The 15,037-nt window shown below is 39.2% G+C and overlaps 1 protein-coding gene across 26 annotated transcripts in view; it reads left to right on the top strand.

The window, feature by feature from the left end:
- Nucleotides 1-1,526: 1,526 nt before the first annotated feature.
- PUM1 (pumilio RNA binding family member 1) overlaps nucleotides 1,527-15,037 on the top strand; it is a 109,994-nt gene continuing 96,483 nt past the window's right edge. For 16 of the 26 annotated variants that reach the window (XM_088790846.1, XM_088790845.1, XM_088790844.1 and 13 more), the window contains exons 1-2: nucleotides 1,760-1,877; nucleotides 5,962-6,335. In XM_088790846.1, coding sequence (XP_088646972.1) covers nucleotides 5,973-6,335 — 363 coding nt within the window. In that variant the 5' untranslated portion in view covers nucleotides 1,760-1,877; nucleotides 5,962-5,972. Of the gene's footprint in view, nucleotides 1,878-5,961; nucleotides 6,336-15,037 lie in introns of those variants that run through there. The other 10 variants (XM_088790839.1, XM_088790837.1, XM_088790842.1 and 7 more) reach the window with 8 other exon arrangements.

Here is a 15,037-nt window from a genome sequence, read left to right as displayed (position 1 = left end):
TATAATATAATATAATATAATATAATAGTACTGGGTCTTATATAAGATCGGGTCTTATATTAATTTTTGCTCCAAAAGACGCATTAAAGCTGATTGTCTGCCTAGGTCTTATTTTCGGGGAAACAGCGTAGCAGAGCTCAGGATCTTTAACTTCCAAATCTTGCCTTTTTTCAGAAATAAAAATCTCATTCTTGTTTTTTAAAATAAAAGTAACATTGTTAAAAAAATAAAAATATGTACTGAAACAATTTAAACAATACAAGTGATAATTTTGTCACAAAACTTGCCCAAACAGGGTGTTAATAATCATGAAAAATTTTACTAGTATATTTAATAGATGAAAATATTGTATCTCAAAGTTGCGTTTCTTTTATTAGTAATTTTTCCTCATTTTGTACAGCTTTATGAGTTATATATTTCACATACCATAAACTTCACTCATGTAAAGTGCACAGTTCAGTGGTTTTTAGTATATTCGCAGAGTTGCATAACCATCATTACAATCTGATTTTAAGACTTTTTCAACACCCCTAAAAGAAAACTATACTCACTAGCAGTCTCCCCATCCCCCCCATCCCTCAGCCTCAGGTTAGTTATCTTCTATGTGTTTATTGGCCATTTTAGTGATTTTATGTCTGTCTCATTTGGATTGCTTTTAAAAAATGGATTACAGAAGTTCTGTATTTATCATGACGATTAACCATTTGTCTACCATGCACATTGCAGTATTTCAAAGCTATTTTTTTCATTTGTTCTTTGTTGCTGGTATCTCTTATTGTACAGATATTTACATTTCTTTCAATTTTTAAAATGATTTATTGATTTTGATTCATTATAAACATTCCCCTCCTACAATTATAAAGCCTTTCCCATATATCTTCTTCTGGTCTCTTATAGTATTGTGGTTTGCCGAAGCTGTCAATCCATCAAGGGTTTAGTTTTGAGATAGAATAACTATCTTATCAAACACTATTGATTTGAAAAATCACTTTCATCAAATGGCCAATTTCTATTCATTTTCGAAACTGGACAGAATGACAACAGCTAACACCAACTGAATCCTTACAAACAGGGTCAGCCTTATGTTTTTGGTTTAACGTTCTGCTATCGCCGCCTTGAAATTCTTAACAGTTCTAGACAAGAAGCCTCGCACTTTCATTTTGTGCTAGACCCTGCAAATTATGTAGAGGTCCTGCTTACAAATCCAGGCACATATATTATTCCACTTAATCCTCATGGCAGTTTGTTACATAGCCGTTTCCATTTTCCTTTTCATTTTACAAATGGGGCAATGGAGTCAGAAAGATTAAATTAGGCCAGAGAGCCAAAAAGCTGCAGCAAAGGAGTTCGGTCCCAGCACCTGTCACGCCAGAGCCTGGCGAATAGGCGTCCTTTAAGGCTGCAGCCTGTTACAATCTGGGGATGAAATTGGGAGGGCGCCGGGGCAGGAAGCGCGGCGGCTCAACTCCCTAGTTCACTCTGTGGAGCGTCGCTGCCTCCACCCCCGGTGCCCAGCTCCGTGTCGCGCTCTCCAGTGCGGACCTGCGGGACCCCGCCTTCTACCCGCGGCGGCGCGCGCTCGCCTCGCAGGCGGGCCCTCGCGCGCGCAGCGGTTGTGTTGCCTACGAGTTTCCCAAGTTCGCACAGGCCCCGGGTTGGCATGGCAACCAGGCAACCTGTTCCAGAGCCGCCAGCCTTCTCCGCACATGCCGCTGCCACCGCCGGAGCCGGGGGCCAGAGCCTATCCCATGATGCTCCGCGCCAGCCCAGTCCCCAGTGGGCCGCCATGTTGTCGGAGTGAAAGGTAAGGGGGAGCGAGAGCGCCGGAGAGAGAAGATCGGGGGGCTGAAATCCATCTTCATCCTACCGCTCCGCCCGTGAGTATCCACACCCCGCTGGCCCCAAACGCTGCTCCGGATCCCCAGCGAGCAGATTTTCCTTTTGTATTGGTGTTTGAGAGCGGTTGGGGGGGTGAGAAGGGCTTTGGAAAAGCCGCCGGGGCCCTGGCTTAGGCTTCTCACTCGCTGTTCCTCGTACATGTTTTGGAGTCAGCAGCAAGGCCCCTATTGTTATCAAAGGAGGGAGGGGGTGGGGACCGGGGTCGAAGCGAGGAAAATGCCGGGGGTTTAGGCCCGGACCCAGGGCATAGACGTGCCCCTACATTTCTGCTCGGCCCCGTTGGAACCCCCAAAGATTGATGTTGCCATTTAGGTTGCTTTTTTTGATGGGTTTGCGAAGCCCCGAGTCTTCTGTGTGGCCGTAAAGTGTAATTCTGTGCCACCCTGGATTTCTTCGACTTCTTGAGCTTCCGTGGCAGCACCGAAGGAGGAGGAACAATAAATCGCTTTAGAAGCAGCCATGGCCCTTGTCTACAGGCGAGACCCACCATGGGGGAACTTTGTGAGCCTTAAATGTGGAGAAGTGGCGGTCAGGAAGTTTCAGATCGCCTTTTAGGCTCCTGGGTGCTTGTGGCCTTTTGTTTCCGTGAGAGCTTGTGTTTTTGGTGGGTTCTTCCCCTTTGAGCCTCACTGTTGGTGCGTGTCTGTCTTAACTCAAAGAGGGGTTCACTCCTCAGTAGTAGGAAAACAGATACACAATGCTAGGTAATTTTAGTCCTCAACAAACGTTCTTGGTAAACATAGATCATTTGTTATAGTTGTCAGTACCACTCCCACGTCAAGTGAGGAATCCGCTCTAACTTTTTTCTCCCCACTGTAGGCCCTTCCCCCCCCCCCAGAAAAAACCACACACGTACACGCGCACACACACAAAAACATTAGCAGGAAAGGTTTTATCCTCACGATAACCTGAAGGATTGTTACTTTTCATTGTTCAATTAAAAAGACACTTTTTATTTGTCGATATCAATTCGTTCACTTCCTACTCTTCCTGGGATTAAGAAGGAGAGTTTATGAGGCTTTTTTGGGGTTCTGTTTTAAAGTCAGTTACTTCTGAATCAGTAGGTTTGTACCTTTAGCTTTTTGTGTAATGAAAACACATAAAACTCATCAAGACAAGCCTCCTCCAAGATAATATGGTTCTTGATGCAGTTTTAGTAAGCAAAATACTAAACATTTGACCCATTGCTAATTTTAACTTTATAAAACACTCTTGGGGGCTGTTGATTGTTTATCTGGACCTTTGGGAAATACTCGCTGGATTCTGAACTTTGAGTTAGTATTTTGCCTTAGCCACAACTGAATTCGTTTTGTCCAAGGCCACAGTTTTTTGAAGTTGGGTTTGAAGTTTAGTTTGGGTTTGAGATGAACTACTTTAAAATACATTTGTGACCATAGAATTTTTTTTTCCCAGCGTGGTAAAAAATAAACACCTTTTAAAACACTATTTTAGTTAAAAAAAAAAAGGGCCGTGAAGATAGATTGAGCCGTGTTCTTTTGTTTGAAATGAAATCTATTAGTGATATTAAACTTTGATGTGAACAGTTTGAAAACTGAAAGAGTAACTCGAATCAGCACTTAATTTCTAGTTGCTTAAAATGCTTATTTTATAATGTGCCATTTGTAAGTCATATTTCAAATGTTACACATAACTTTTTAGTGGGCTGAGAGTTCTCTAAAAGGCATCAGCAATTTAAATGTTTTTTAATATTTAAGTGACTGATTTCTTAATTTTTGTGCTGTAGTTGCCAAGATATTACAAAACTACCCAAGACACACATTAATTGCTTAGGTATTTGCTCACTTTCAAACTGTCCCTTCTGCCAGGTTTTCTCTTGTTTGAGAAACTGCCTTGCCTCATTAGGTAAAGCAGGAAGTCTCAGGCCGTACAGATAGCTTTACAAAAGCCAATTGTTTTGTTTGAACATTTGTATAGGAATCTCCCCCCCCCCCCCCAACCCTTGTTGGAATGAAGTTGTGTTCAGTGGTAAACACTTTTTTTTCATATGGAAGTTCTTTGCTAGATAAGTATTAAATGGCAAATCTTTTATTTCAGAAAGATTGCATTTGCTGTTTTAGGAATCCTCAGGAACTGGAGTTCCATTGCTTTAATTGATGGTAACTGAATTCCGGGGGTCTCAGCATGGTGACTTTAAATTTACAAAAAACTTTCACATCTATTATTTTTGTTAAAAAAAAACAACACACCAAATTTGTGAATCATAGAGGAAGGATTTTTCCCCCATTTTTTAGATGAGGGAAAAGGCTCGAAGAATGTTGCTAGTTTAACGGTAAAACTTGATTTTGGGGACTCTTGGCTTGCTCTAGAACAAAGACTGTTAGATTGATACTCCCTTGTAGAAGAAAATGGAACTGGCTATTATTGGTAAATAAGAGGGCAGTGAGTTCTTTTGAAAATCAAACCGGAAGGCATTAGGGTGGTTAGCACTTTGCAAAGACCTTTGGTAAACACGCCTATGACTTTCTGAGTTTGGCACTTAAGCATGAATACACTTCAATTCATGAAAGCAGAAACTGAAGTCTAGAAGGCTGGACTAACCCAGTACCCTAGTAAGGTTCCGACGGATTGGAATTGTTAACTGAGACTAGACATTTCCAAATTAGGCTTTGAACAAATTACAAATTCCATTGTGTCTTCTTCTGGCTTCAAAACATGAATTAGTTGTGAGAAGCAAATGCTTCTTTATCAGGAAGTTTAATTATTCTATAAAGAAATAATAGATTTCTCATGATCTTATGAGTGTTTTTAAAATGCACAGTTGGGATAGGGAGAGAAGGTATTTGTAGCAGTGGACTGTTAGGTTGATAGCTTTGAAATTAGACTCTAGTGGCTATGGACAGATGTGTTCTAATTGGTCACTGATTAATTACTTTGTGGCATGTTTTTTTTAGCACCTACAGGGTGACAAGTGTTATATCATATGTACAAATGTTGTTTTTGATTTTTAAGAAACTGAAAGCGTAATGTTTCATAGTATCATTTTGGAGATTCTTTGTTGATCCTTCCAGGGAAGAAAGAGTTAGCAGATGCAAGTGAGAAATAGTACCTGTGTTGATTTACTGGGGCCCTAGCAAGGGGTTGATAGAAAGAACTAGCATTGGGTGTAAAACAGGTTTAGGTTTGAATCACTTCTCTGCAACTCACTAGCTGAACGGCCTTGGGCATCACATAACTTTTCTGTCCCTTAGTGTTTTCATCTGCAAAATAGGGATGATTAAATAATGCCTACAATATGTTTGCCACACAATTATTGTATTCAGGCATCTGTTTTTTTTTACAGAGAAACTTTCTACACTAGTAAAGTGTTTGAATTTGGTTTGGTCTTAGCCTGTGTTTACAGGACTCAAAGTACTAATGGAGTAATGGTGTGATTACAGTTATACTTGTAACTTACTGGTAAAAATTTTGCATTTTTTTCTTCATCAATAGCAACTGAGTTTCAGGCTAAGAACATTCAGTTGCTGTTCTTGGTCGGGGACCTTATTGTTTCCTCAAGGAGCATCCTATAAATATGTTGGAAATTTTAAAGGGTCCTTTCAAGTTGTAGACAATCTGAGTCATTGCTAATTATGTATGGGATTTGGATTTTTGTTTGTTTTTTTGCCATATGTTTGATTCAGCTGTAAAGTGGTATTTTATAAAGGTCTTGTTCATTTAAAAAGTATCTGTCGCAGTTGGCTTAAGGTGTAAGTAATTTGGGTAGAGGAGCTGTTAATTAAAGTCTAATTTTATATTGTTACTGCTGGTAACAACGTAAGTTTCCCTGAATTGCTGCATTGAGTCCTGATCTCAATACCTGTCTGAGTACTTGCCAACAATTTCATTTATTTACACATGCAGACACACACACACAAACACAGAAAACTTAAAAAATGGAGGTTTTGGTTTAGAATATTGTGTGTTATAAAATATTTAGCTACTCGATATATGCTAGTTGTAGATGTATTGCAAAAGATATGGAGCTTATTTTTATCTTGGTGTATGTCAAGTTATGTTTTTAAAAATGCAGATTTTAACCATTTGTAACCTGTTTGTCCGTAGGTGTTGGTGGAATGAGCGTTGCATGTGTCTTGAAGAGAAAAGCAGTGCTTTGGCAGGACTCTTTCAGCCCCCACCTGAAACATCACCCTCAAGAACCAGCTAATCCCAACATGCCTGTTGTTTTGACATCTGGAACAGGGTCGCAAGCGCAGCCACAACCAGCTGCAAATCAGGCTCTTGCAGCTGGGACGCACTCCAGCCCTGTCCCAGGATCCATAGGAGTTGCAGGCCGTTCCCAGGACGACGCTATGGTGGACTACTTCTTTCAGAGGCAGCATGGTGAGCAGCTTGGGGGAGGAGGAAGTGGTGGAGGCGGCTATAATAATAGCAAACATCGATGGCCTACTGGGGATAACATTCATGCAGAACATCAGGTAAAAAAAGTTCACTATTTCAGCTTTGAAACTCTTTATAATTGCTGTCCACTTAGGATATCTGCTTTCAGTGAATGTCTTTAAAAGCCTAAATTGCTAATTTCATTTGGTCTAAACATTCACTTGTTTTAAAGGATGCTTGTTTTAATATTGTAACTGGGTCATTATCATTCTGGTGCTAAACAGTAAATGACCGATTCATTTTAAAAAAGACTTAAGATTGTTTTAACGTGCACATTGCATTTCTAGGTATGCTTTTTAAACAGAATACTTTCCCCCCCTTGACACATATTCTTTTAAGAACTCTTTGGGGTGTTTCTAGGCCAAATAATATTTTATAGCCTTTCCTGTTGTGTATGGGTGACTTTTGTTTTAAGATGTTATAGTTGAAAGTAGTGGGAAGTTGATAACAAATCAGCTGCTCAAGTGAAATTTATTTGAAATATAACTGATATAGCTAATGTTTTGTGTCAGAGAGTAATGGTTGTGGCTTTTAGGTTTTACCCATCTTTGTCCTCTAGTTCTAAGCACTTGTTGTACTTGGTTAATTTTAACATGCTTACTTTTACTAATCCAAAACCGTAGCTGGAATCATGGCATATTTTACTGAGAAGAGTTTAGCCTGATCTGTGTCTCCTAACTTCCTCATAGTGATGAAAGGCTTTGAATGTTTTAATCAGGCTATTCTTTGAAATTGGGCGTAGGTTGAATTTGCAAAGGTTCATTTTATATTGCTACTATCTGAGTACTGATTAGCAAAAAGAACTGACATCTTTCACTAGGCCTCTAGTGCTTCTGTTCTGCTTCAGAAACAAATCAGGCACAAGCACAATTGCAAATCTGAATTTTCACTTGTACTTCCTCTGACACTTCAAAACGGTAGCCCATGTCCTTTACCATAGTAGAAATGAAGAGGTAGAATGTATCCTCTTATTCCACAGAAATTTACTGAGCACATTGATGATAGGTTTGTGATTTACTAGAACAATTATTAATATCAGTGCTGCTTCATAAGCACCTACTATGTGTAGGGGAGGGATACTAAGAAGTATGAGGTATAAGGGGCTTCTTGTGCACTTTTTATCCCTATGTACCTATTACTTAAGACACTATTGGTCTCCTATTTGCTTGGAATCTTGGAGGTGTGGATCAAATTTTATTTATCTCAATATCCCAGTTCCTAGGATTTGGCATCTAATAGAGCCTCAAAAGAAATTCATTGAATGCACGAGTTCCTAACTCTTTGGCCTTAAAGTTGGGGGAAAGGAGATTGTCACAAAGATATGGACCTTGAATGCCAGGCTGATTCAATTCAGTGGGCAGCAGGGGTTTTGAGTGTGCATGTATGTATGGAGTGATTTTTATCCCGTGGTACTTTGGGAAGATTGAGTTGGCAATAAGAGATGGGAGTGAGTAAGGGTTGAGACTAATTGGATAACTACCATCCCTGGTGTGAGCAATGGAAAAGAAGGTATGGCACTGAGAAATGCCAAGAATTTGGTGATTGAACTAGAAATCTTAGGTCCCTGGGGAAATGAACTGCTAGAGGAAAAGGAATACAGAGGGGGATATGTTTTGGGGATAAGGTGATTAAATTTGGTAGTATACATGTTGAGTTTGAGATTTAGGCAGGTATACATGGAAAGAGAGAGAGAGAGAGACAGACAGACAGACAGACAGACAGACAGAGACACAGACACACCAAGGTAGGAGGTGTTTGGTTTGGATGGTATCTGTGTAGGGGGCCAAAGTGGAAGGCCTGTTATCGTTGCCTTATTTGGCTAACCATTGTTTAAAATTTACAGTACAGATCTATAAGGTTTTGTGTTGGCTTTCCTAATGATAGGCTTTCCTAATGGTGGGCAAAAGCTGAAAGGAGAATCAGGGTGCTTAGCCTGTGCCTTGCTCGGTGGGCAAATCAGACTCTGGGTCAGTCCTTGGCAGAGCTCTAAGATCTGAAATCTGGTTGTGCTGTGCATGGCAGCAAGTATTTGTTGAAGGCTTACTTGGGGCTCTGTCTTACGCTGAGCCCTATCATAAGGAATTAATCTCGCTTATTGAGCAGTTTTATCCAGATCTGTTAGCAAACTAGAGTTAATGTTAAATGGCAAAACCTGTTCCCTACCCAGCGGGCCCAAACCAGTGACCCAACTTGGAGTGAGACTCATCACAGCACACTTCTGTTGTGCTGGGCACATGATATAATGAACAGCACTAGGGAGCTAAGGGTAGTTGCTGTGTTGCAGATGTTGGCCACCCACAAATGACCTCTCCTGCAGTCATTATAATGTATTATAATTTACTGGTTTTGGTGTTGTTCTCACCTCCTGGACTGAACTGTTCTAGGACAGAGACTGTTGTGTTTTTCACGCTCCTTCCCAAGAGTGTCTGAAATTTTTATGTTGATTAAATGAGGGAAGACCACCGAAGTTCTTCCGATTTGTACCAGGTAAAGTAGTGGATCTGAGAGCTCAGTTATCCCGCTGGGAAACACATGGCAGCAGGTAGAGGCCACTTGGACAAGCGCAGTGGTGAGTGTGTAGTGTAGTTGAAGAGGGGAGGGTCATATCTTTAGGTGGAGAATGACGACCCTCAGCCACTGTTACTGATTGGAGTAATCGGGTGTCTGATCTATCAGGTGGGAGTGCAGAAGAGGCTAAGAATTGCTGATGAGGATAGGATTATTTACTGAGCACTTGTTTAGAAATATATGGGCACTGGGCTATGTATTTGCTGTATTTAATCCTCAGAGCAGTCCCGTGAGGGAAGTATTAATATCCTTTTTTTTGAGATGAGAAAATGAAGCTTAGTTACAGGTAGAACCTGGTTTTTAAATCAGGTCTTTGTGATTCCAGTGCCTGTTCTTTTATATATCTCTTCCTCCCTAGGAGTATTTTTAGCTTTAAAAACTAAAGGAAACCAAGCTATTGCAACAAAGTAGCCATTCTAAGGTAAATTATTTTGCTTGAATTTTAGAGATGATAAACTTGGTAAAAAGGAGGTGAATACAAATGTTGACTTTTCTCCTATAATTGCAAGAGTCCTTTTTTTCTTTCTGCACAAGGGCAATACTAATGCTAAGTTTCATTTTTTCCCCTCAGTTTTGTTTTTATTACATGTGTATTCTAAGTAGTTATTGTGGGAAACTTACCTCTTAGACAGAATGACTAAATATAAAGTGGTTCTATTGCCAGCACATTCTGCCATATCACTGGGCTATTACTCCTGTTTTTAAAATTCCTTTTTGGTGGGCCTATTTCCTTAGCCTTTTTTAAAAAAGGCCTTTGGCATAATGGAACAGAATTTAAGATCAGATTGTCAGAGTGCTTTTACCAATGAGCTGGTGAAGTAAAGACTATCACAGGCTGCGATGCCAGCCAGCAGTGTTGCAGGGAAGGGAACTATTGTGCCAGGTACTTTACATTCATTTCCCATTATTACTCCCATTTATGAGTAATCACTTTTTTACACTAAAACATTTTTTTAACCTTTTGAAGTTAGGATTTTTCTGCCCAATACGGAAATTCTCTTAGTGTCTGAATTTTCCTCTTTCAATAGTGAGCTCTGTAACCTGTGCCTGTATATATGACTGATTTTTTATTTTCAATATTTTTGGTTTATTTTCTAAGTATGAAACTTGACAGATAATTAGCATGAGGCCCTTTAAATTAAAGTTCAAGACATTAACAGCTTGAGAACGTGTGTTGCGGTAATATGCGGTACTTTAAAAATCTTGCAAACTGAGGTATTGAAAATTAGGTGAAATTTAGAAACTGTAAAATAGTATTTTGAGGTGAGGAAGGGTATTCAGATTGGTATGTTTATTTTTTTTTTTTTAAAGATTTTTTTTTTTTTTTTTAATTGGGGAAGGGGGACAGGACTTTATTGGGGAACAGTGTGTACTTCCAGGACTTTTTTCCAAGTCAAGTTGTTGTCCTTTCAACCTGAGTTGTGGAGGGTGCCGTTCAGCTTCAAGTTGTTGTCCTTTCAGTCTTAGCTGTGGGGGGTGCAGCTCAGCTCCAGGTCCAGTTGCTGTTGCTAGTTGCAGGAGGCACAGCCCACCATCCCTTGCGGGAGTCAAAACCGGTAACCTTGTGGTTGAGAGGACAGGCTCCAACCAACTGAGCCAGCCAGGAGGCAGCTCAGCTCAAGGTGCCGTGTTTAATCTTAGTTGCAGGGGGCGGAGCCCACCATCCCTTGCGGGACTCGAGGAGTTGAACCTGCAACCTGTGGTTGAGAGCCCACTGGCCCATGTGGGAATCCAACCCGCAGCCTTCAGAGTTAGGAGCATGGAGCTCTAACCGCCTGAGCCACTGGGCTGGCCCTGTATGTTTGTTTTTAAATAGTTGTAACATTTGCAAACTACGGTCTTTCTGTTATTTGTCCTTTTTTCCTACTTTAAGAATATAAACATATTATCACTTGTTTTAATACATAAAATTATTGTAGTTGGTATAGTCAGAAACTTCAAAGCCCCCATTTTTGGACCAGATTGAGGTCTTTGGAGGGGAGTGAGGGAAAGAAGTCCCCCAAATTTTTTTTGCTGGTTAAATTTACCCAGTGAACAAGACAGTGGATATGAATCACGATATTACAGAACACTAGAAAACACATCTTCCTAAGTGAGTATTATTTAAAATATTAACCTATAAAAAATTTTACGAATTTATTTTAACGGTAATTTTTATAACATAAGATTTTTTCCCCCAGAATAATATTAAAGGTTTCATCATGCAAAGCCCAAGGTCAAGTCTTTGACTTGTTATGATAGTTTTATTCTTATTGTGAAATCTGTTTTCTCTGTGAACTTCTGTGAGATAAAGTGGGTGATGAAATAGGGAAAACATTTTAAGGTCACTCAGATCAGTTGAACTGTGGCCTCTCTACTGGGTTTTAAAGGGCAGAGATAGGTAGAAGCTCAGCTTTGGGAGAAAGGAAATTTAGAGGACAACTCCACAGACCTTTCTCACTTTTGCTTGTAGTCTTTTGGAGTTAGGATGTATCAGTATCCCCCATAGACAACTTGTGGGAGATAATTCTAGATAGCCAGGCAAAATTCTGTGGATGAGTCTTCTCTTTGGCTGTATTTTATACGCCCTTTTTCTTTCACTTGGTGTTGCCATCTTCTGGTGGTATCCTGACACCCAATCTTGTCTGTCCTTGCTTCAATGACTGTGAGATAATCCTTACACTTTGTAATTAACACTATGTTAAACTCGGAGGGAGCCCATGTATTCTCCACATTGGGAGTTTCATCATTTCCTGGAGATCTTCTGCTGTCCCTGCTGAATGACTGTTATGAGTCTCTTGTCTTTCTGGGTAGATTGCTTAGATGCCCCAGCATTTGGGCCAGTGGCATTTGGTTAACACACGATAAAGCTGAGTAATCCATACTTTCATACTTTGTTTTCTCTTACACTTGTACTCTTAGAGCCTTTTAAAATTATATTTGGAGTTCACAAAGACTTAATATTACACACTTGGTCAATAGGACCATCAATAGGCCTTTTCTGAGTATAATTTAAAGAATTATTTTGCAATTTTAAGAATTAGGTTCCAGTGTTAAAAAAGAAGTATTCACTCAGATGCTATGTGATACTTGATTGTATGTGCCTCCTAGATGGCAACTTGCAGAGCTCAATGATATATCTTTGTTTTGTTTCAAAAGGTTTTTGGTGTGGAATTAGGAAAAATATTATAGAATAGTTCATAATGGGATGTAACAGTGGGAAAAATAAGGGTAAGTCAGGAAAATGAAGGGGGTAAATTTAGAATTTAGAAGAATGTACTGGAATGGTGGGTTATAGAATTTGCTCTGGGTGTCCCTGTGGCCAAAGAATCGAGGGAAATGGGATGAATCATGAGATTTTTAGTAAGAGAAAAGCACAGTGGTTACTTAGGAAGAGCTCTGTTTCAGATTTCACTTAGGATTTGGTTGAAGTGCTTTGTAAACTGTAAAGTAACGTGATAATGTTTTTCATCACACCTCTCTACACTTGCAGAAGAGACACACATCTTTTGTGCATGTGTCCATTTTCTCTCAGGCAACAGCATTTGCTGAATACTTTGTACAGGCTGAGCCTGAGTACAGAATTACGCTTCTGGGTATTGTAGAAAGAATACTTAAAAAAAGTCTTAGCTTTTGCTTAGAATCTATCTGTTCACTCTTGGGCAGTGGCTTAACACCGTCAGAGGAATATAGGACTGACAACACAATGCCAAGAGAGTAGTAAGTGTTGGGGATAGGGTAAGTAATAGTCTTTGTTGTTGTTGAGGGCTTTCTCTCCCCTCTTCCCTATTTTTTACATTCAGTTGTTTATCTTCTGGGTATACTGAGGGGGCAGTAATGGGGTTGTGGCTTCAACTCAGTGGACTGCGCTGGCATTTTGCTCCGTGCTGTGAATATTGTGAGAAGTGGTGTTCAGTGATCGGCAGTAGGTTGGGTGAGCTTCACATTTGGGAATTTGATTCAAGAACTTGGGCCTGAAGGGTGTACATGGCACTGGTGATAAAACCAGCCGTTGACGAGTTATTGGACCTTTTCCAGAGGAATGCTCTTCGTGTTTTTCTCATGTAGTATTTTTTGAGAACGGTCGATTTTAAAGTGCCTTATTAATGATTCCAAAAGATTTAGAAGACATGGATTTGTCTATTTATTGCCTTTAATAAGTACTCTTTTATGGTTAAAGTACCTTTCTTAATGTTTTTATGAATCTCATCAGGAAAACTCTTCTAGATTTGTGGAAATTGGGGGCCCTAAAGATTTTTTTATAACTGCTTTATTGACACAGAATTCATCCATTTAAAGTGTGTAATTCAATAGTTTTTAGTATATTCATGGAGTTGTGCAGCCATCACCACAGTCAATTTTAGTCAATTCATCATCCCCAAAAAACTACCCAGTAGTAATCACCCTCCAGCCCTAGACAACCACCCATCTACTTTCTGTTTGTTACATTTTATATAAATGGAATCATACAGTATGTTGTCCTTTGTGACTGGCTTTTTTCACTTAGCATAGTGTTTTAAAGGTTCATACATGTTGTAGCATGTACCAAAACGTCATTTCTTTTTATTGCTGAATAATAGCTCATTATATAGATATATACCACATTTTATCCATTTATCAGCTGATGGACCTTTGGGTTTTTTCCCCACTTTTTGGCTATTACAAGTAATACTACCATAAACATCTGTGTACAAGTTTTTGTTTGGACACATGCTTTCATTTTTGGGAGGTTACCTAAAGATTTTTTAATGATGTATATATCTGTAATGTACAGATACAAAAATAATGGAGATTTCTTCACTGGTGCCAGTGTTTTTTAGTAGTAGAGGTAGGGATAGTTTATCTACAGTTTTACACCATGGATTTGGAATTTTTCCAAGTGACAAGTTTTACTGGGGCTAATGGCAACTTTCTTCTCTGTCTATGAAGAAAGTGTTTTCAGATTAACAGCATAAATAAACTTGTTTATTACCCTGGAAAGAGGAATGCTTAAATTATAGAGAACAGGTGTTTTCAGGGAGCTGTACTTTTAGCTGTCATAAATATACAATTATTCTGTTAATGACAAATAATTTGCCTCTATTAAAAAAGTTCCCTAAAGACTTCTACAAGGGAACAGTCCATTAACCTAATTCTGCTTATTGTATGTGTTTAAGAGCACCATATCTGCTGTTAATTGAAAAAATGTTCTTTAATTTGCTAAGAATTTATTGATTCACATTGTTCTTTTCCCCCCAATTGTTCAAATTAGTTAGATACTACTCATATGGGTCAGAAGTTTAGTAAAATGCAAAACAATGAAATTAATATATCCTTTCTCTGAAGAAACTTACAGTTTCATGAAGGTAGGAATTATAAAGAAAGGTGTTTCAAGAATGAGACTTTTAGTGAATATATATTGAAATGAGTGCTGAGATGGGGTTATAGTGTGTTTGGGTAACAAATCACATGAGAGGAATTTTATATTAAATACAGTTCCTTTATTTATTAACATAGTCTAGAAGATGGCTTTAATTTCTATGTATTTATTAAGATTGCTATAAATGGAAAAAGGACTGTGAGGACATATGGCAAAACATTGCTTTTATTTGTGTGGGTGAGGAGATTATAGGTAATTTGATTTCTTGTACACTTTGTATTTTCCAAGTTTCAAACCTTGAAATTTTTACAGGTTAAATAAGAAAGAAAAAAAAGACAAACCTTATATCTGCTATTAAGAGCTTCGTTTACTATATTGAATGAAAGTGAATTAGCTGATAACATTTCCAGTGGGATTTTGGTATAGGAAAAGATCTTGGAAATCTTTTTTTTTTTTTTTTTTTTTTTTTTAAGATTTTATTGGGGGAAAGGGAACAGAACTTTATTGGGGAATAGTGTGTACTTCTGGGACTTTTTCCAAGTCAAGTTGTCCTTTCAATGTTAGTTGTGGAGGGCGCACCTCAGGTCCAGTTGCCATTGTGAGTTGCAGGGGGCGCTGCCCACCATCCCTTGTGGGAGTCAAACTGGTAACCTTGTGGTTGAGAGGACGTGCTCCAACCAACTGAGCCATCTGGCACTGGCCCATGTGGGAATCGAACCAGCAGCCTTCGGCCTTAGGAGCATGGAGCTCCAACCACCTGAGCCACCGGGCTGGCCCCAGATCTTGGAAATCATTTAATATTTTCCCCCAATGCAATGATCTCCTTTACATGAA

The sequence above is a fragment of the Rhinolophus sinicus genome, chromosome 14 (assembly GCF_057876585.1).
Source record: "Rhinolophus sinicus isolate RSI-liver-muscle chromosome 14, RSI-T2T, whole genome shotgun sequence".
Lineage (NCBI taxonomy): Eukaryota > Metazoa > Chordata > Mammalia > Chiroptera > Rhinolophidae > Rhinolophus > Rhinolophus sinicus.
Note: the sequence above shows the minus strand (reverse complement) of the source record. Positions and strands in the feature narration are given on the sequence as shown.